Source organism: Lepidochelys olivacea (assembly GCF_965140295.1).
Source record: "Lepidochelys olivacea isolate rLepOli2 genome assembly, chromosome: 1".
In the NCBI taxonomy this organism is placed as follows: Eukaryota; Metazoa; Chordata; order Testudines; family Cheloniidae; genus Lepidochelys; species Lepidochelys olivacea.
In genome coordinates, this window is record NC_140411.1 from 219,917,188 (window position 1) to 219,940,526 (window position 23,339).

The window sequence follows — 23,339 nt, forward strand, 5'->3', positions numbered from 1 at the left end:
TATAATGGTAGAGGATTTAGAATTTAGGTTGCAATTTAACCTGGATTTCCCTGGCTCGTCTGTGATTTGACTCTAATTTAACAGTGCATTAATTTAGTATTTCATGGGTTTTTTTGTAGTAACATTTTGGGGAAGATTTTCAAAAGGACCCATCTCCTATTTAGTCTTTTAAATGAAATGGCCAGATATTCCAAAATTCTTAGTACCCAGCAGCTCCTTTTGAGAACATGGAGTCATTTGAGCACAGGGGAGGTAAGTTCTGATCACTGCATTTAGGTGCCTAAAGGGAGCAGTTGGGTACTGAGCTCTTTTGAAAATCTGACCCTTTAAGGGAGACCTTTCTCAAATGCAGATTGGGGGTGTCTGCCATGGCTTTTCTGATCCTTCTCTATAACGTGAATGGTTCTTTGATGATTTATATATGCTGAGCCTTCCTGTCTAAGGCTACAAACCACTTTCCAGCCTCCCTTATAAAACTGCTGTGTCTGTCTGACCATCTCCTTTCTTCTTTTAGACCTAAGTGCTCTCTTGTTCTCACTCTGGATTCCCTTTGGTATCTAAGGATGGAGTGTCCTGTGCTCTCTAATATGCTTGGGCTTATGCTTTCTATTTGAGCCAAATTCCCTGCCATGTGATAGTTGCATTCTGCATTCTTACATTGGTAACAGATGCTTTCTGCATAACCCGCATCTCTTCCCCTCCCCCCCCCCCACTCCTTCAGAGTCTAAAGCCTCCAGTAAAAGACAGTCTTACTTGCCATAGATGGAGTAGCGGAAGGATCATCAAATGTTGGACGCTCTGGAGAGTGACTGTGGAGATGGTAAGAGTTTGCTAAGTTCTTGGAAGATAGAGGATCAGAGGATCTGTTGGTTGTGAAATGTAACTTCAACAAATTCTTGGTTTTTAGTTAAGCGAAAAGAGAAGTTTTTTTGTTGTTGGTAAAATGGAGAAAGAGAGGGAAAAAAATACACAAAGGCCTTTCAATGAGACATAAAAATTTGACAGGTTTCAGAGTAACAGCCGTGTTAGTCTGTATTCGCAAAAAGAAAAGGAGTACTTGTGGCACCTTAGAGACAAACCAATTTATTTGAGCATAAGCTTTCGTGAGCTACAGCTCACTACATCCGATGAAGTGAGCTGTAGCTCACGAAAGCTTATGCTCAAATAAATTGGTTAGTCTCTAAGGTGCCACAAGTACTCCTTTTCTTTTTATAAAAATTTGAGTCGATACATGCTTGTCCATCTCTTCTTAGTTCTCTTTTGTGATCTTGCTAGGAAATAATTTAATATGTGCTTCTTTAGGCGTAACCAGAATTTCTGATATTCACTCAGGTTAGTGAGGATTCCCTTAGCTCCTCTTTCCCGCCCTTGTACTTGCTTCTCAGGAATACAAGGACATATTCTGTAGAATGGCAAAGCAGCACAACCAGAGTTTTGCTCAAAACTAATCATGTATTCAGCTGTGTGTTTGTGTCTGTCTTCAGTAGTTGATCATTAGACTTTTTCCAGAAAAAAAGAATTTTTGGATTTTTACACAGTAATTTACAATTATTTTGAGTCCCAGAATCCTAGAGGACGAGGATCAGTAAGGAAGGATGGTCCTGTGCTAAGGCACTGGACTGGGACCTAAGAGATATGGATTCATTTCCTGCCTCTGTCATAGGCAAGTCACTGCATCTCTCTGGACATCTGTTTCTCATCTCTAAAATGGAGATACCAGTAAAACTTTTCTTCTCCTGGCCTTTGTCTATCTTGTCTAGTTAGACTGTAAACTCAACACAGGGAAACATCTGTATGCGTACATAGACAGGAAGCAAAGTCCAGTGGTTTGGGTTGAGTGTTAGCCTGGGACTCCAAAGGCCTGGGTTCAACTGCCTGCTCCACCACAGAATTCCTGTGTGACCTTGGATGAGTCTCTGAGGGTTTATCTATGCCTGAAATTTGTTATGGGTTAAATGGAGTTGTTTTACATTAAAGGGCCTTGCTTTATATCATGCATAACTTTTTTTTGTTATGAATCGTTGGGCATTTTAACGCTTGTTATTAAACCCATTTTGGAAGTGGGTTCATGGAGAGATGAGATGAGTTTACTTGCAACACCTTAGTAGCTGAGGATGAAGCCCCATCCTGAAACAACTGTTGCACATCCGCCAAGCCCAGTATTGCATGCTGCTTTGTCAGCTACCTGGGTCATCCTGGGTGCTCTATACTGTCCCAGGGTTATCCTGACTGGACGTTACCTCCCTTTTTAAATGCTGCTATGCAGTCAGGTGCTGTCCTTTGCAACTCTAGCTTGTGGGAAGTTCATAAACCTGTGTGATATTGCTGATCAGCCATGCCTTGTACTTCAGCATGGTCTCATGCTGAGGTTCCTGACTTCATTGCTCTGTGGAGAGAGGAGTGTACCCCATCTGAATTCTAGTCACTGCTGTGCACAAACATACAAGCAGCTATTTGAACAAATGAATGAGAGGAAGTTCCACCAGGACTCAAACCAGTACCAGATGAAGGGAAAGGAGCTCCAGCTGGGTTGCAAAAGTGTGAAGGACAATAATAGGACCTCTTGGAGAGCTCACAGGGTTTGCAACTACTGTGAAGCTCTCGACCATGTATTTTGGAGCGATCCTGCCACTAAACCATTCTATTTTGTGGACTCCACCAACTAAACCCCCAGGATGCAAACCAGGAGACGACTGATTCCAAAATCCAGGATCTTGTTGACTTGGTGAACCAATAGGCAAATGCAGTCCTGGGGCCCCCTGAATCATAGGTGGAGGAACCACGTGGATCACACTGGAGATCCAAACGGTGGAGGGGACCACTTCTGGTAAGTACTGTGCTATATAATACAGCTGTATTGGGGGATTAAAACAACTTTCTTCTGGGTACTGTCAGGGTGCTACTATGTTGGTCTCTCCGCTACCTGGGCTTTTATCCTCTCCACACGTGTTGCTCAAATGGCAGCCACTCCAGAGAGTGTACAAACTCTCCATCCACCCCGCCCCCTCCCCCCCCAGATATGCAAACACACAACCACTGCTTAAGCTTGCTGTGTCATCCCCCACCCCCCATACCGTGGTGTGTGTTTGTTCTCTCTCCCACCTGGGCATCACCTCTATTGACTCCCCTCACCCCAGCCAGGATGGTGGCACTGGGTTGGTTAACAAGGAGATGGTTTGAAGGAAAGGCACTTTTGTTGTAGTGGCAGAGGATAACGTTCAACAAAGTAAGGACCGCCTATGGAAGTGCACATGGAATTACTAGCCTCAGTCTGCTGGCCACCTCACCCACCTACTCCCATCCCAACGTCAGTCTGCAGAGGTACATGCTGTCTCTGCTGCACCCTTTACATAGTCCCTGCCACCCCAACACCCACAGCCCACTTGGCATTTATTACTCCCCCAAGTTACCACAACAACCACCAGGGGCCTGCCTCCTCCCACCACAGGCCCAGGGATCCTACAAAAGCGGGGAAGATTGTGGAAATGTCTTACCGTCTCCAAGCTTACCGAAGATAGAGAAGAGCCTCTGGGAATGGAATTCCAAAACTGTGGTAAAAGCAACATTTTCTCACAGTTGGCAAGGATACTAAAATTTGGACAACAATTTGTTGTTTTTTTTTCTCTCTTCATAGCAGCTGACGCCTTGTGGCGACCAAGGACAAGTAGTGCTAACATTGAGTGAATGTCTGTTCAGTCAATGTAGGAGGACAAGGATCTCAAGCAATGACGTGTTCAAAGAACTCTCTTTCACATCCCAAGAGATGGATGAAAAGATGGATGAACAGCGGGAAGGGTTCCTGAAGCATGGCAAAGGAGAGAGAGAACAGGACAGGGAAAGGGGTAGGTCTTCACAGATGCAGCTTCTGGAGATGATGGAGAGGTAAACAACCCTCCTGGAGAACATGGTGACTCTGGTCAGGGACTGTGCCAAGCCTATGCATCTGTGGCAGATACAGTGTGTTCCAGAGCACGGAGGTAACAATGCCCAGAAACAGGGCCTTTTCTAGGCATTCCATGCTACAGGACAAAAAATTGTGGATAATGGGTGATCCTCTTAGCTCCCTCACCCACATGGGAGATGCCCTTCTGTCAACATCCCATGCCCCAAGATGCAGAGAACATTTTTGAGCTCCCTACATACAGTAATTTGTGACTTTTAAAGCACAAACTTTTCTGCACAGTTCACTTTGTTTTAATGTTTTTAATTAGCTTTATCATTGCACATTGTTATGCATATACAATAATGTTTTTACTGTTTCCTATGTTTAAATTGGTGCATTCACTGTTATTTATTAAAAATTAATTGAAAATGGCTTTGCATTAATGGTTCTGTATTTTAATTCTTTAAAATGCCCTTGCTGTCATAAAACCCACATATGCACTAAAATATAATCCGCACATACTCTGTACTAAAATCTCCACATGAAACATGATAAAAGCTTTGCAACATTGCACATACACATTAATACACGTGCAGTAGTCCTGAATAAAATCTTATGCAAAAGTTTATATGTTGTTCACAAGTGGCCCCGCTCCTGAGAGAATGAGCACAATGCATCCCTGACTCTGTATCCGTAAGTAGTTGTAGCATTACAGAGAGCCCTCTCTCTAGCTATTCAAAGTGTTCAGCAGGTCTGCCAGCCTCCTCCTCCGATCCATCCACAAGGCTCTCTCCTCTGCTCTGACGAAGGTTGTGCAAAACACAGCAAGCAGCTATCATAAGAGTCAGGTATTTCTCATCAGCTTCCAGCCTCAAAATTAGGCTCCTCCATCCACCTTTCATTCTTTCAAATTCTTTTCTTTTCATTCTTTCCACTGTCGTTCGGCAGTATATTCAGACAGGGTATAGCCAAATGGGTCCTTTCCCTATCCCAGTGTCCAGTAAAAAGCTGCATAGCAGAGAGTAAAGTGCGTGTCCCAGAGTGACTGGAGGAATGGCAACTCCATCAATATCCGTAGAAAACATGGGAGCAAATATTTCATTCCTCAGTGGAGAAAACAGTCCAGAGTTTCTAAAGATTGTGGTGTCACGGACATTTCCAGACAACTTCACATTAATATTGATAAATCTTCCATGGTGATGGACCAGGCCTTGCAGCACCGTGGAGAAATACCCTTTTCTGTCGATGAAGTCTGAGGCTTTGGGGCGGGAGCAGAGAATAGGCACGTGGCCGCAATACAATTTTTGGTAATCCGAATCATGCAAATCCATCAGGAACCTCCTATGCATTGCCCAGCCCTGCTGGTTAATCTACCAACAGCACACGGATTGACTACTGACCAGTAGCAGTTGGGGGTGGCAAGCTTCTGGATAGCCACAGCTGTGCTCTTCTTAGTGCTTCAGGGAGCTCTCAAGTGGGCATTCTGTTGCTGCAGCTCTAGAGCGAGTTCTGCAAAGATTCCTAGGAAAGCAGCTGTTGACCTACTGAAGTTCTGCCGTCTGTGCCGGTCATCCCAGGTCTGCAGCACTATCCTATTCCACCAGTCAGTGCTAGTTGGCTAAGCCCCAAAGTGGCACTCCATATATTGAAGCTACTCCAGGAGAAGATACAGCAGAAGTGTCGGTGTCAGCCTCCTCCAGCTCTGGTTCCCGTATTACGCAGGCTCTGAAGTTATTGCATTGAATTTAGACCTGCTTGCAGTAACCTGTTTATATTCAGCTCCGTAAGAGTGGCAGCACTCGCAGGCATTTCCTCCGTGTTGCCTGAGAGTGCTTTGAGAATGGCTCTGTCTCGCAAAAGCCATATAGATGATGGGGAGAAACAAGAGGAATCATGGGCATTATGTAGTTTGACCTAATGCTCCATAATTCCTTTGCCGTCCAATAGGTATTCTGCAGTGTGAAAAATCCCAGAATGCATACAGCATAGTGCGGAGCTATGCACCATGGGACGTCTGACCAGAATTCTTAGTGCCTATTTCAGGGTGTCACTGTGGCCTCAAAGATATGAGGAGACAATAGCATAATTGTACACACTGCTCGTGCAACCGTTGTGGGTCACTTAATGGGGATACACAAAACTCACAACAAGTTTCAATGCAGACATGCATTTTTAGTTGCTTTGTCCCTCAACATCTGTTCTATAAAATAGGGATAATAGCACTTATATACCTCACAGGGGAATACTGAGGGGAAGTACATTTAAGATTGTGAAGTGATCAGATACTACAGTAGTGGGGGGCCAGATAGGTGCCTAAAATATGTTGATATGCTCAGAATCTAGCACAATGAGGCACTTGTCTCAGTTGTGATCCTATGTGTTCCTGTAATACAAATAATAATGACCCCTAATCTTTCCCCTCCATCCCACCCAGGGGCTACTGTAGAATTACTTATTAAAATATACATTTTAGAGCTTTATCCATTGTAGCTTTAAATGTCTCAAGGAATGCAGATATCCTCCACTCCTATTTCACAATCGACTAGATCTCACTGTTTCTGGGTATTGAGTTTACTTTTCCCTCATGAGTTTCCTCCCATTTCTTAGCTGTGTACCCCCTAGCCAGTTGACTCTAGACATTTATATTGTGCCCACTGCCATGGTTTCTAAGCAGCTACAACCCTCCAGAACAGCCTTTCCTTGTCTGGGTTTACTTTTTTGTTGAAAAATCCCCACAATCTTTATGATGTAAATGTTCTTTCTTTGCAAGAATCTGTTATCTGTTTTCTCCCTGTCTGTTAGAATAATTGAAAATCAAACCAGCATTTTTGAAGGCCGAAAATGGCATATTTGGTTTGACTTGGTCTCCAAGACACGAGGCAAGTTTTTTTTATTGTGAAACTCCACATTTTGGTAACTCTGAGTAGGATGAGTAATAAACAAATGTGGGACTTAACTGAAGAATAAATATTGCTGCAGGACATCTCATGAGAAGCAAATCACTGGGAAAAATATCTCTGGGGCTTTTAATTTCTTTATGCCTAGTGTTCCTGCTGGCAGCAGGCAGTAAAATACTGTAAATCCATCACTGTATGTACACTTATACTATACCCTGAATGTGGTGAGAATGTACAAGTGTGTGGGGACACATTCTAAATTTTAAATTAATCCAGAGCAAATAGCACTGGACCAGGGTTATTTTCTTTAACTTCTGAAATGTTTGTGGCAGACTTTGCTGACTTGTGCGTTGAATTTTTTCTCCCCTCCTAGAATAAATTGTGTAGGGAGAGTACCTGCTTATATTTTCTCAGCTGCAGTTTTGGCTTCCAGTTTAAGGGAAAAGATTCTGGGCTCTGAATGGGATGTTTAAGGTCAAAATCATTTAAAAAGAAATTGGTACCTGTGTGTAAATGAGTGGTGTCCCCACCCCACTCCTCACCAGCACACACAAAGGATATTGTTCAAATCCTTTTCTTGGTTTTCCTTGATTATAAATTACAATAAGCAAACCCTAAGACAGAACTCTAGTTGCAAATATGAGTCCCTAAACTTCCTCCTGTGCAGTGTAATTTGGGTTTTTCCAGAAGAGTCTCCTGTCCTTCCCTCCAGCTCCTTTTTGCCTCAGAAGTCTTGCTGTTGATAACACCTGCAGCCCTTTCTACATTAGGGCTTCTAATGTCGCTAGTACCAGTGTTATCACCAATGAGAATTTTTTGCAAACTTTCTCTAGCGTAGCAAAGGCTAGAGAGGTTCTGGATGTTATTCTTGAGTGGATCTAATGAGACTCCCGTAATCATGCTGCTGCCATAGTGAGCTGGCAGAATAGCTCTGCATCTCTATAAAGGGTTATGTAGCCTGACATCCAGTTACACAGCTACTAAACACTTACAAGCATTAAAACATATTTTAAAAAATCAAAATCACTGTTCACCAATTTTGTGCTGCCCATTTATACTTTGCACTCCACTGCTGTGAAATGCTTGGACAGTGGAACAAATCAGCAGGGTTTTTTTTTTTTTCATTCTAACACATTAAACATGGTGCTGTTGTGTTTGGGTTTCCAACAGTGAGGGCTGTAAACAAGTAGCTTCCTCCCGGTTACCCCCTTGTGGCCGTAGGGCAGCCCGGCAAGTGGCCCCTTGCCTTAGTTTCTCTCTTGGGTCCCCAAGAACTCCATATGAGTTTATCTTCTAGTCCAGTGTGTCTCAACCCTTTTGATATCAGGGACCGGCTTGCTGCCTTCCTAAACTGTGTCAGGGAGATCTCAGGGACCAGCAAGGAGGCTGTCACGGACTGGCGCTGGTCCACGGACTGATCGTTGAGCAACACTGCTCTAGCCCATCAATGTAATTTATCAAACATAGTGCAAATAGTCCATAACCAAACATCCCAAAACATAGTCCATATCATCCCCAATGCATGTGGTCTTTAAAACCTGGCTTTGTTCTCACCATACCCGTGTCTTCTGCCACACCTTCATCTCTCAGCCAGGACAGCTGCCCCAGCCTTTCTGTCTGGGATGCAGCCCCGCTCTTCCCAGCGGGAACTCCCCACGTCTCTCTGCTGGGAGCATCCTTGCCAGGAAGCCTCCCTCTCTCCCCCAGGTCCTCTCACTGTTCCTCGGGGTCCAGCTATCCAGCAAGGAGACATCAGCGGGTAAGCCTCTCTGTGGCTCCCTCTTCCTTCAGCTCCTTCTGGCCCTTGGCTTCGGCTCTCTGGTGTAGGGCCAGCAGGCATCTTCCTCTGCTGCTCCTCTTGCCTTCAGCCCTCTCCCAGGATCCACCTTCTGGATCTGGTAGCTATCCTCTCATGCCATTCTTCTGACTGACGTTTTATAGACCCCCCAGGATCTGCCCTGCCCAGCTCTCTTAAATCACCCACCTGGGAGCCCCTAGTTTGGAACAGGAGCACTGAGCCCAGTTTCATTTATTGGGGCAGCTACCCTGTTACATGGCGCATGTGTAAATGTTATTGTTTTTATTCCATTTTCATGAAATCATTTACATTCATTTGGGGCTTTCATGCCTTTTCAAACAAAGCCGAAGCATTGGGCCTTCATTTTCCCTTTTAAGAAATACAAAGCAAGGAAAACAACGGGTACAGAAGCATGTGAAGGCTAAGAAACGTGCACCGAACTTGTATGCATAAAAGCTATTAATTGTATACCCAAATGAACATAGGTCCATTTCCAATATTTTATATTCTAACTAGGAGAGATTTATGTAATGTTTGCTGATAGCAACTGTAATGAGTCCTTTAGCCCTTTTCATCTTCAAAGCAAGTGAGAAATATTTATTAAGGATGGGGAAACCAAGACACCACTAGATTATGCCTTTTGCTGTTCTTACAGGGCTAGCTTTTACCTGTCTTCCCTTCCTGGTCTCTCTGAGTACATCTCCTCAGGTGTCAGGCCTCATGCCTTTACCTATCCTGCAGTGGAAATTCACAGTTACCCCACTCTGAGTCCGGGACCTGGGCTGCAGTACTCTGTGTATTAACTGTCCTTACATAGCAGGTTGTCACCCAGGGAGTCTGTGACCAGTGATGGAGAGAGTGACCAGGCAGACTTCTTAAAGCAAACGCTGGTTTATTTATCACAGTAGGAACAAAGCATAAGAGAAGATGGATTTTAAAACAACACTTCACGCAGCTCTATCTTACCTGAAGGCTTATAATCCCCTGATGGTAACCTAGGCAGTCTTAACTTCTTCAGACACCCCTGCAGGGCGCTGTGTTTCAGGGTGGTTCCCCCTGAACAAATCTTTCCCCTCTCTTGAGAGAGTCCACTTTTAAACTATTATATTCCCTTTGATCTCTGTGTGTGCAGGTCTTCCCCTGTCCTTGCATTGTTTCTTAACAGCACTCAAGTGTTCACAGAGAAGTGGCTTATCTTGAGCTAATTTGTTTCTTTCCTGCTTGTTTTTCCTTATTAAACTAAACCAATATGTTCATCCAGCAAACATTCCAATAATCAGGTCAACATACAGTATTCATAAATTATTACAGACCTGCTCCAATTCCGTCACAACATTCTGTTAGATTGCTGCTAATAGAACATTTAAATTGGGGCCTAAAGAACATGTAGGAAAATTCAATAACAGTGAATTGTCTATTGTACGATTCTTCACATGCATTCCCTATCCCCCTTGGAGTCCCTACCCAGCCTGCATTCTCTGTCACCGCTGCCGTCCCTGGCCCCTCTGCTCGGCACCAGCTGTGCATGACACAACTGGAACTTCCTCAGACATTCTTTCCCCATTCTCCACGCAGCCTGCTCTTTGTCTTTCATTTTATTAACTCCTGCCAACTTTAATCCTTTGCTTTCAACTTACTCTGCCTGTGGTTCCACTGCCTTATTCATTGCAGATAGTTTAACTATTAATTGCCACATTGATTACTTGGCATCATTGCTGTACTGCTGCTTGCCATTCGCTGCCTTATTGGTTTCTCACCTGACCATGCTTCGTGCTCTCTACCTTTGCTGTGTCTCTTTTCTCTCCCTCCCTCTACCACCACTACATCATCTTTCCTCTCTTCCCTCCTCTGCTGCCTTCTCTGCTCCCCCTACACCTGCTGCTCTCCCCCTACAAATCCTCCCCACGCCTTAGTCTTCTCTCTCTCCTCACGGCTTGCAACATGTACCCCAGACCTGACCACATCATCTTTCCCCCCACCCTATTCCATGAAGCACGGCTTGTCTTCTGAGCTGCCTCCCTCCCATTGCTATAGTAATACACATAATAAATAGAAATGTCTAGAGGTCTCAGTCAGATTGGGGCCTCACTGTGCTAGGCACTGTACAAACATGTAGGAAATGTCTTCCCTCTTCCTGCTCTCCCCCTTTCTCTCCCCTTGCCTGGCTTACTGAAAAGTCTCCCCCAGTGACCTAGCCTCTGTCTCTGCCCTCTCCCGTCACAGCCTTTCCTTCTCTCTTCCTGAGATGTGGCAGCAGTGTTTGTTTGCTTCTCACTCCCTTGCTCTTTTCACTTTAGCCTGTGTCTCCCTGTCACTCTTTTTCTCTAGGCATTTATTGCCATCTGTCTCTTCCTTCCCCTGTTCTGTGGTATTATCCTCTCTTTATCTCCCTGCTCCCCACAATCTTCCATCTCCACTTTCAAGAGTTGGTTGCATGCTTTCCTCTTGCTCCTGTCCAGCACTCACCTTTTGAGTCTTCACTTATGTTCGTAAGCCCTTTATCTCTTCGCCCTTTATCTCTTCTGCCTCTCTCTAACATCCTCATTCACACTACAGGTGTGGATCCACTCGCTTCCCTTGGTCTTCATTAGACTTTGCTGCTCCTCACTCATAGGGAGGAAGTGACTAAAAATTTACATGTGATATGAAAGCTTGAAAACAGTGACCACGAGCTCCTTGAGTTCAGCCGTGTAAGGCAGATACATAGAACATACCAGTGCAAAGGAGTTAGATTTCAGGGATGTTAGAAATCTAGTATGTAAGGTGCAGTTGGGTGTAAGTCTTAAAATCCACCAGCATGGAGAAAGCTGAAAAATTCTAGAATACATTGATTTAAGAGGCTGTAGACAGCACTTACTCTGGAAAAGAAAAATGCAACAAATAAGAAGCAGTCCTTCTGGTTACATGAGGGGCTGCTCAAAGATCTGAAATAATACAACCCAACCCCCACCCCCCCCACCCCGGCCAATCATCCTGTAGTGGAAGTGGAGAAGGAGGCAGACAATCAAGCGGGACTAGTTAAGTAAGGAATGCAGGAAAAAGGTCAGGGCTCTAAGAGAGAAATGAATGTATAGTAGCCCAGGGGGGTTAAGTAGGCTTTTACAAACCTATCAGATGAAAAACTAGCGTGAGGGTGAAAGAAGGTCCATTAATACCCGAGGACATTAAACAGAGTGAGAAGCAGTGGAGTTACTAAACACTCTTTCTTCTTGTAGTTTTAAAAAAATAAAAAAGTGTGACCGATTAGTGAGGAAACCAGACTGTTGTTGTTACTGTTAATAACAGACAGGTAAGGGAGTACATGGAAAAAGTGGGCGTGGTAGCTAAGCTGCCCCAGATGCCACATACCCCAAAAGGTACTCTGGAATTTAGCTAACGTTTTTACTGTACCACTGTTGCTGGAAAAAACCGTGGACAATGGGAGAGGAATTGAAAGGCTGAATGATAGCAAATACGGTGCTGACCTTTAAAGGGAGAGCAGAGTGAGCCTAGCAATTACTGTGCTGAAAGTATAACTATTAGTAAAATAATGGGCCAAATAATAAAAATGTAGGGGGGAGGAAGAGGGAACTGTAAGGAAGCTGTAGGGCAACAGACCCATAAGCAATAGCAACGTGCGTTCATCAAAAATAAATCTCACCAGAAAACGTTATTGCTCTTTTGATAGAATTACAAAATTAAGGGATGTAAGCAATGGAGAGGAAAGTAGATGCATATTTGGAGTCTAACCTGAACATTAATTGAAATTGGCTTGGGTCGGAATAGTATCAGGTGGATTGAAAACGGGATAAAAGACAGTAAACAAACGTTAATGACGAGCAGCAATGTATCAGAGTGTTGGATGGAACCAGGGGGCTCAATAGTTGGACTGGTCTTATTTAACATCTTCATTAATGATCTGAAAGAGGGAGTAAACAACACACTCATGACATTTGAAGATAAATTGGGAGTTGTGAACCTCAGGGAGAGAAGAGTAATAATACAAAGGGACCTAGCAGGATTAGAAACTGGGGAAAGAAATACAATTAGAATCAGCAGGAAAACTAATACATCTGGGACAAAGTAATCCAAAGTGCATTTACTAAATGGGAGAGAGAAATGTGGGAATCTGCTGAAAGAGGCCTATCAAATCTAACTGCTGTGGTGCTGAAAATGGCATTAGGTGCTGAAGAACTGCCTCTGTATGGCTACTCCCAACCTTGTTAACCCCATTGGAGTTTGAACCAATGTTAGCCACAGTGGGACTTGTTTACAGAAATTCTCTAGCATAGACAATGCTTTGTCATGCTTTCTAAAAGTTTTGTCTTACCCACCTCAGCAGCTAAACTATTTAACAGCATTTCAGAGGCAGTGGCAGGACGCCAGTATTGAACCCAGGCCCGCTAGATCCATAGATAGCAACTCTACTTGCTACACTGCAGTGGTGCACTAAACCAGTACCCCATACTGGCCTATGGCAGCTGTGTCCTAGGCCCCTGATTGGTTGGACAGGCAGCATTCTCATTGGGTACCTCGACTACCGCAATAATAAGAGGAAGTTGTGTGAGCAACAGGCCATGCCCACTTGTTGCTGCCTGATTTGACCCTGCCTTGGTGCCTTGCCTGACCTTGCTTACCTATGTCATCAACCCGCCTGCTTGGATTGGATCTCCTGGCTACTGACCCCCTCCTCCCCACGAGAACTCCAGCCATTGCCCTGGAATGGCTCTAATACCGAATGACCTCTTGGCTGCCAGACCGCTCACATGTCACTTCACTGCGGCACTGGACTGCCCCGAGCCCACTTTAGTCACTGGGCATTACAGGCAGCTAGCAGGACCTGTTGTTGACAGTGACTGTCAGCAAGGGTCCATCTTGAAGTATACCTGTAAGGTTTGGTCTACACTAGGGGTTCTCAACTTGAGGGTCATGAAGAGGTCCTTGGGGTTGTGAACACTCTCTTTCCCATATTGATAAATGGGAGGAGTGGTCTCAGGATGGTCCCGGTGCAGAGAAGGTGGCACAGTATGGAAAAGAGTGGGAAACCCTGATTTCCTCTAGGGAACTGAACCATTGCTGAAAATGGGTTTCTGTAATGGCATCATTGGCCCCAGTATTGAAAATAGCAGAGTAGATTGATACAAAGTTGTTGTACTACAGATTGGAAAACATGTTCTCCCTTCCACTTCTGAAAGCACGACTGAAAGGTAGTGGACCCTCCACAAACTGTACTAATGCTTGGGTCTTCACTAGCAAGTACAATCTAAAATTTCCCTTTGTTGTTACTGGCTCAACTCCACAGGTAAGTGCAATGGTGGGTGCCCTGGTGCAGACAAGGCACCGGCATTCTAAACACCATGAGGAAAATCTTGGCCCCACTGAAGTCAATGGGAGTTCTGTAGACCTGCTCTGAGCAGGATTAGACAACATGGAACATAAACTATATGATTATTTGAATTGTGGCATTGCCTAGGAGCCCCAGTTAAGCACCAGGATCCCATTGTGCTAGGGACTGTACAAACACAAAACAAAAAGACAGCCCCTGCTCCAAAGAGCTTACAATCTGAGTAAACATAGGTGTCTGCCTGGAGCTCTGTCTACACTGGCACTCCCAAAGTCGCACCCCCCAACGGAGCCAAACAGTTAGTAGCTAGAGTCGGAAATTTGTGGCCAAAAAGTGCAAAGTAAGTGTCCCAAGGTTGTGCTTGGTAAGGAAAACGGTTTTGTCTGGTATGTGCTAATGCTTAAACCAGGGGTCTCAAACTCAGTTTACCTTAGGGCCAGGGCCAGTCCTCAAATCCTCCAAGTGGGCCAATAATGTCACTGAAGATGGTGTTCAGAAAAGAAAACCTTTATATTGTATTTTTTATTTTGAATTTCTTAGAAATAATAAAATTGTCATACAACTTTATACAATTCTTCACCTGCCAGAGAGTTTTTAGTAATGCATCAGTTCCGTCAGTTTGTTGATGTTTGGCCTCAGTGACTGAGCAGTTGAAAACTTCAGGATTGCAGCAAGGTGGGCATCAGATAGTTGTGTTCGGTATTTTGACTTGTTTATATTCATTGTGGAAAACGTGACTCTTTCTCCATGGCTGACTCTGCCTGGCAACTAATGATGCTACCTCAATGGCTGACTCTGCTCGGTGACTAGTGATGGTATCTCTGTTCCTCTCCCCCAGCCATTGGGAGTTGCGGGGGGGTGGGGAGGAGAGGGTGGCGCCTGCAGCAGACATTGCTGGCAGCGTGTCTGCGTGTGTGTCTCCTCCATGGGCAGCAGTGGGGAGGTTCTCGGGCTGCAGATGGCCCACGGGCCGGGACTTTGAGACCCCTGGTGTAAACTGTTTTCAGTACCAGATTCATAGGGTAAATAAGACTCTGATGGTGTTTCAGCTGTTTAGTTTTGTTTTCCAATTTCATGTTTCTTTGTATGTTGTTTGGAAGTATGTTTAAAATAAAAAGAGCCTGCTCCATGTGTTGTTTGCAGCTACGTGCAGTAGCAATTTCAGGGGAAGTGCAGGCCAGTGCAGGCCATCTTCACCTGCCCACACCTCCCGTAGCGTCCTATTCGCACTAAGGCTATGGGTACACAGGAGAGTTTTCAGTGGTGCAGCTGCGCCAGGGTACCACTGCTAGTGCAGATGCTCTAAGCCGATGGGAGAGAGGTCTCCCATCAACTTAATTACTCCAGCCCCCGCGAGTGGCAGGAGCTATGTCGGCAAGAAGCTCTCCCGCCAACGTAGCGCTGTCCACACTGGCACTTAAGTTGGCATAATTATGTCGCTCAGTGGGGTGGCCTGTTCACACCCCTGAGCAACATAGCTTACTTATGTCAACTTAAGCCACTTCAGCTCCCAACTTAGTGCAATTCTCTCCAAAGCCATTTAACGCAGCTCTCTGCCTAGGCTGCAAAGAGCTTGCTCTGAATTCCTTTCCTGCTTCACCTCCCAGACCCTGCGGAGCTCCCATCTTGGGATGCAAATCAGGGTGCTCCACATGGAAGCCCATGGGATGCAAATCAGGGTGCTCCACATGGAAGCCCATTCCAATCACAGGAATATTTTCCTACCATGCCAGAAAAGTAACTAAAAATATTTGTTTTTGCTGTGTGTGAAAACAAAAATAACAAAAATTCAGGCTAACAAACTGGGTTCTAGTCCCTCAGCCCTTCAAATAAGTTTAAAAAGACCTGGCTTCTTTATAGTCGTAACCCCGCAAATTTCCCTCCGGATTGGGACAGTTGCTTTCATCTGGACTTCTAGAGCTGTGGTAGCTGGAGGCATTTTTTGTACGTGCATGCTGTCAGTAATTAAGCCATCACAACCTCACTTTTTATTAGGGTTACATGCTGTTTGCTCCTGGAGTTGCACATGCAGGCTGCTGTGCATAACACTTTCAAAACTGGATGTACCTAATATGCAGGAGAACAACTGAAATTGTGTTCTGCACAGCTCAAAAGAAACAAAAACAAGGCATGGGATTTGGGGAGGTGGAATGGCTGGAGGGAAGTGCAAATGTCACTGCACCCGTGCAACATTGTCAGAGGGAATTGCAAAGGTAGGTTCTGTTCCGTCTGGGCAACTTTTAGAGGAATGGAAATCTCGGTGTTGAATTAGATTTCAATAAAGTGTATAAATGACAGCAGGGCATCCTCTAATCACTCATACAAATTGCTGAAGTGTATTTACGGAGCTGGATTAAGAGGGAGGACATGGCACAAATGGACATACAGAAAAATAGAAGCTATTCCTCTTTAAGCTCTGAAGAGGAATAACATTCTAGAGAAATCTGTAACCCCTTAGGGTTCTCAGCTTGGTTAAAAATCCTGAAAAACCAAATACCTCTAAATGGCTGTAAATGTCTCTTTCTTTTTAAGATCTTAAAGAGGAACCAGACCTATTTTTCTGCATGTCTGTTTATCCTTGATCCTTGTAGCCTTTTTAGCAACAGGTTTAGCTACATAGAGATGCCATGTAAAGGAGAATTTAAAATCCTGATCCCACTTGAAGTACAAGAGCTGCTTATTATTATTTGTTATTGGAAGCGTAGGGAAATTTTGCCATGGATTTTTTTCATTGGCACTAACACTTAGTCTCATATGTTGTTTTCCCTTTGGGTAACAGCAAGCAATGGATGATTTTAATAAAACATGCTGCCTTGCTATCAGGAGAAGCTCCAGAATGAACTTGCCTGGCTCCCAGTCTTAGCCTTTAAATGATAAACCATGTCAGGGCATGAGAATCCATTTAATTCCTTAAGAATGAGAGCAACAGGAGGTGCTCTGAATGTGTATCAGCAGGATTCTTGTGCGTGGACGTTAAAATAAACCGTATTGTGTAGTTCTGTGAGATCCAGTGGAAGGCAGATAAGTTGAAAAGATTTTAATTGTAACATTCTCAGGGAAAGTTTCTAGCATTTCAGGCATCTGGGTGACTTGTTTGATACAGGTATGTTTCTGTTTGTTTCATACAATGTTCATTGCAAAGTAATTCGGTGCAGTAAACGCAGACAACAGAGCACTACAGAAGAGATGTTTCCATATGCTAATAACTTCTCTGAAAGGAGTGCATGACAAAGAGGTTAGAGGCAGTGTGAAGAATAATCTTTTACAATCCCAAGGAAAATAGTGCACAATGTATGGCTGCAGCAGAACTAAACATGTGGACAAGCTCGTGCAAGTGACCATTCATAACTCTTACAGTCTTTAACAATAAGGCAATTATTTGGGGATGTTCACAGCCGTGTTGTGTTCATAGTGCTTGGACAAAGTGAATTGCCCTGGATTTTCCTTTGAAAGTCTAGCCCTGAACGTAGTCTTTTTATGAAAGGCTTTACTGATTAGACCAATATACATTATTCATATTCCTGAACTGAGATTCTTTCTAGCACTTAAAGGGACGCTGTCTACTTTAATCACACTTCTGTCCAAAAAGTTTTGCCCCCTCTTGCTACACTGACACTGAAGATAACTGGAACGGAAAGGATTTTTCTCTGTTTTTTTCAGTTTGTTTACTTTGTGCATTTGACAGCACTCTGACTAGTCAGTTTCTCTGATTTTCTGCTGTCTGTGAGGGTCTTTTACAGGGCAAGAGGGAAGAGAAAAATATTTAAAGGAACAGAATAAGATGATGGTAAAACTACAAAAATTGGCAGGGGGACTCAAAATATGTGTCGTACCTGAATCTACTTTTATCTTATTTTTTTTGTTTTAAATCGTGATCTTTCGTATTGATGGTGTCCCTTTGAGAATAGAGAGGCCAGAGTTTGATTCTGCTTCATAAACTGCAGTTCCTCAGCAGTTTCCCCAAACCACCTCCTTATCTGCAACAGCAAAAATGAATTCCAGTATCTCTGTATTTAAGGATCAGGATTTCCTCTCCTATATAAATAACTTTAATTTGGGATCTTAAAGAAATTTACTATTGAGGAGATTAATCCAGCCCTTCATCTGTGCAGCTGGTAAATCTCCAGGGCCAGATGGATTTCCTGCAGAAGTTAATAAAGCCTTTAAATAATTACTAATGCCTGTTTTTGCAAATATGTTAGATTTCTCCCTTTCTTGATAAAGTCCTGCATTCTGCCTAATTCACTCCTCCACCGAAGTCACCTTGCAGTAGAACAGGAAAGATCTATGAGATCGAGGGTTGTTTGTTTTTGCATTTGTTGTGCCTGTTCCTTTTATTAAATGTGGATTTTAAAACCCTGGCCAAGACATTAGTTAACAGATTAGAAAGGATAATTACCAAATTAATTCACACAGATCAGACAGGCTTTATGCTTTGTAGATACTCAGTTGATAGGATGAGGAAGTTGCTAATTTGCCAATTCTAGCTACTAATAAGAAATGCATTTTTTTTCTTTCTGCTCTGAAAATGCTCTTGCTTAGTTTACATACCACTGTATTGTATATCTTAAATTTGACAATGTTTCAATGCTTGCAGCTGTCATTATACAGCAGGCAAGTCAGCCATCTCCATTATCCATCTAAAGCTCTGTATCGATGGAACCTGATCTCTGCCTTTTAAGCTTTAAAATGGGGGTGGGTTGGGGCGGGTTATCAGACATTTAGTCCCTCCCACCCCCAGTTTTAGGGACTGTTGCTATTAAATTTTTGATTGCTGTTGTTGGTCTGAAAATACAGAGGACATTTCAGGTGATAGTCAGAACATCTGGTCCCAGTCCTCATCTCATTGTACTTAAATTAAATTAAAACATAAGGCTTTTATGAACTTTAAATACAAAATTAAAAGTACACTCAACATATTGAGGCCCATGAAATTTATATTCAGTGTACTATGCAGCATCCCTGGAAGATGTCTTACCTGGTTTTCCCCGAAAATATTAATGCTATATATATTAATATAAAACGTTTTTCCAAAATGTTGTTGTTTTTAGTAGTAGCCAATTCTGTTGCACTCACCACTGCTTTGAGAAATGTGCATAACTAACATTTATGTAGCTTTTTCATCCTGAAGGGTCCCAAAATGCTTTACAGATCTAACAAGTTGATTTACAAATTGTGTGCAGAGATCACTTCTCCTGCCAATTAAATCTGTGGAAACACATGGCAGCTATCCAACACTGCTTCACAGTGGTACCCAATAGCTTAGAGCAAGAAGTGTGTAAAGTTACAAGGTTTTTCCTGCCTCTTGTGAGAGTGTGAGATACAGCATAGGAGCATTTTTGTGATCCTTAGATTTCTTGTTATTTGAATGATTTAGAAAAGCTAATTAAATTTTAAATACAAGATAGACTTATAAAGCAGTGAACTGGGATAATCTTGAGGCAGACATTTGAAAGCTAAAATGCACATGAACAACTCATTAATGAGCATCCTGTTCTCTCTCTCTCTCCCCCCCCCCCCCATAGCTAGGGTATTGATGTAATCTAAAAGATCCAATTAGAGCCCATTGATGTTTGTGAGAGCCTATATAAACACAGCACACATATTAGCTAAGGGCAAAAATTAGGCATGTGTACAGTGTGACTTGGAAGTTTGGATATTGAGCAGTAATAGGTATTGTCCGAGAGGCACTGACCTGGAAAACTGGCAGCACAAAGTATTTTGAAAAGATGAAGACGCTTTCTCAACTCTGTTTGCACCACAGTTAACAAGTAAGCTCAGATTCAAATTATAGAACAGGTATCAAATGCCGTTCTCTTCTGAAAAGCGACTGTGCAAAAAAGGGAAAATGGCACCTTCAGACTCAACTGATCTGGTCTCTTTGAGTATTCAGAGAGCCATAGCTGCTGACTTGACTGATTTAAAATAAGCCTTATTACTGTATATTCCTGTTAACTGTACAGAGCCCCAACAGTGTGGCTCTGGGGGAGAGAGAGCTGGATTCTGTTCCGGCTCATCAAAATCAATTGTATTATGAACTAAGGTTCAATTGCAGTATCTCTGCTTATTGCATGGGGCAGAAAAAATTCAGGTCGAGTTTGAAAAAGCACCTTGTAAACAGCGCTGATTTGATCTGGAAATGAGTGACATACAGTGAACATGGGATGCCAAAATGCAATGTTTACAGTTTACACTTTTCAGATTGGAATTACCCTTTAATATTGCACATTTGAGTACAACATATTTTTAAAAAAAGGAAAATGACCGGAAGACACCTTCTTATCTTGATTTTAAGGGAGGATGAGTGGGCTAAGTTTTCTTTCAGTTTGCAGCGGAAGGGAATGGCCACATTAGTAATAAAGTTTTGTATCCTATCTTCCATACCAGTGTTCTAGAAATAATAAATAATGTACTCAAGAGTTCTGTAATAAAGTCAGAGAAGTAGAGGGGAAAAGAAATTGAGAGGTAGCTAGTGGGGAGGAGGAAATGTTGGGTTTCAGATAGGGTTGCAAAAAGAGATGATGAATTCATAATGCAGAGTGATATAGAAAGGCTGTTCCAGGTGGTACGAGAAGGTTCTTGTGTCGTTCTTGGCTGGATTGTTTGACAGGACAGGAAGGAGGCCAGTACCAGCGGGTGGATGGGGCATGAAGGCCTATGAAGTAGGTTGGATAAAATCCATGGAGCAGTTTTGAACAAAGCTCTTTCCTTTCGCTTCAGAGGCAGTGATATCAGTGCTTAACGGTGGGTCTGCTTGATAGTAACTGAGACTGGGGATAAAAACTTACCTGGCAGTTCATATACCCTTCCTGAAAAGCTACTGGTTACCTGTCTTACTTTTAAAACTCTGAAAGACCTTTTTAGTGAAGGTAAGCTGGGCATAGATGTCAGCAGTGCTATTGGAAATAGCTGTTATCCACAGTTGCTTTTTGGTGGCACCATAATCTGGCTCTTTAGGGGCAGTATTTTACCAAATCCCCAGCATTTGCTTTCATGGGATTGTTGCTTTTTACATTTTGCTTCCAAAGCCTTTAATTTAGTTTGCCTTTTAAAAATCCACCCCGACAAAAGGCATGCAACTTTGTAAGCATTTATTAACATGTTTGATAGATTCCTCTCTATCTAAGATGAATGTGTAGTACATAGGATGAAGCAACATGTCAGTTGCTTCTGAAACAAAATGCCAGCGTCCCAATTAATTTGCAAATGGAAAATATCTTCCTTTGATGAATGTACAAAGTGCTGCTGCTAAAGGCCAATCGATATTTCATACCATAACTGCTGCATACTTGTTACATGCCTAAATGGATCAGAGAAGGTTGAATGACATAGCTTATTCCAAAATATCTATTTTTTTTCTTTTAAGCACTGCTATGAAGAATTTTAGGGAGGTTCTCAATCACTGGGCACTGACCAAACGTAATTTGGTCCTCTTGCCCCCTAGCCTCTCTGATGGTGCCATTGGCATTTTCAAAATTGAAGTGAATGTGGGCTGGGCTCTTGGAAGGCAGTCAAATGCCTGCTTCCATTCTTTACACCCTATGTTAGGCTCTGAATGCCTGGTATTGCAGCTAGCGCCTGGCATTCTCGCCAAGTGTAAATGAGTCCTCCTCAATGCAGATAAGGTCATAAAACTGTAGATTAGATATTGTAGTAATACTTCTCCATTTGAAATGGCTCATTAATTAATACACGATAAAAGTTAGATGGCTTATAGCGTGGACTAGGTGGTTCAGCTGCTACATAATTTCTATAGATTGATAGACTGCACCTTATAGAATTTTGACCTGATTTTTCCCCCTTTCCTTCTTTGTCATTTTTAAACTCTCACACCATAGTAATAAGAGTTGACAGGGTGATCATGAAGCTCCTGACTAGCAGCACTGTTATATAAACCTGCTGGATTACACTAAGAGGTTTACCTTGGTTTCATTTTTACACCATTCCTCATACCAAATAGATGAGAACCATTTAGTCTGCAGTCTTGTGAGGTGGGTAAAATGGATACAGTATCTGCCTCCTCTGGGATTCAAATTTGACTTTTCTTTGCCAAAAAGGGGGAAAAAAAAAAAAAAGATTTAATAGCAAGGCTGTTGCTGTACTGTCACATCCTCTGGTTAATGTCTAAGCTGACAATATCCCATGGTAATGCCGCAGAACAAGCAGGAAGATGCAAATGCCCCAATGAGATCCATTCAATAAATCTAAATAAATAAATAAAATTAAAATAAATACAGATGAGCTGGAGACAGGAAGGAAATCTGAGAGCTTGCCTCAGAGAAATGTTGCAAAACTAGGCTAAAGCTGTGGAATAGGGTTCAGTCAATCTAGCAGGATGAATGTTGGTCCCAGTGCAATGGCTTGCTTGAAGTCATTCTACATAGGGGTGCTTCAAATGTACTATTATGAGTGAAGCCTCCTTTTATGGTTCTCATCTTTTATTGTCCCCAGTCTTTACCCTGTACTTAATTTGAGTTATTCCAAAATATTCTTTGTGGCTGCAGGAACTTCTCCCTTGAAAGGAAAAGGGGAAAAAACAGTATAGCAACAGAACCCATTATCACAATTGGTAGTCTCAAGAGGAAAGCCAAGGATTAACTGGGCCATGGAGACTGAATTAGCCTCATGTCTATAAAGGTTTCTGCTCCACAGCCCTGCCACAGCCATGCCTGCTACATGGACTTAGCCTATTTTGCTGAGGGCTCCTGTCTTCATGGTTGTGGTCCTGCACCTTTCACAAACGCTAAATTCACTGGATAGGTTTGGAATCTGCTGTGTACTTTGGACAACTGTGGCATGCTCCTTAAACTGAGCATATAGCCTGGAGTGAGTTTTGGCTCAAAATTGTGTCCTCACAAACCACATTTTATAAACAGTCTCTTGATTTCCATTAGTTATGCCCATCTATCTCGGATGCCATTCTCCACTCAAAAGCCAGTCAGCCTCCTCTTAAGCTGGAGGCTCTGGGCAGTGGTGGGTTAATGAGAAAGGGAGCCTCTGCTAATGCTGAAAGCGTGCTCTCCATTGCAGACGTCTCTGTTGTCTCTGTGCCAGCCCTGACGTATTGGTATTAAATGCCTCCGTTCATGGGATCACACCTGCTTACGCTTAAGTGCCAAAAAATGAATATTTGAGCAGTGAAGGAATGGAGGTTATGAAAGGAATGTGCCGGGAATTGTGTCTTTATCACAGTGCAGCTAAGCAGCTTCGAGAGAGGTGTGTTGCCTTGTAAAATTGGTTACTTGCTTGTGAAGTTATTTGTTATCCTCTTGGATCTTTCCTCCTGTGAAGACCTATTTGGTGGATTTTTTTTTTTTTTAAATTATAATTTATATTGTAACAGTACTTAGAGGCCAACCAGGTTGGAACCCCATTGTGCTAGGCACTGTACAGACCTATAGAAAATTACAGACCCTGCCCCAAGGAGCTAACACTCTG

At 43.1% G+C, this 23,339-nt stretch overlaps 1 protein-coding gene across 3 annotated transcripts in view; it reads left to right on the top strand.

Annotated features, from left to right (window-relative positions):
- TSPAN9 (tetraspanin 9) overlaps positions 1 to 23,339 on the top strand; it is a 262,785-nt gene that overhangs the window by 84,908 nt on the left and 154,538 nt on the right. Inside the window, exon 3 of one of the 3 annotated variants that reach the window (XM_084623655.1) lies at positions 763 to 820. The exons of the other annotated variants lie outside the window; for them this stretch is intronic. Coding sequence (XP_084479781.1) covers positions 787 to 820 — 34 coding nt within the window. The 5' untranslated portion in view covers positions 763 to 786. The remainder of the gene's footprint in view (positions 1 to 762; positions 821 to 23,339) is intronic. 3 annotated transcript variants of the gene reach the window in all.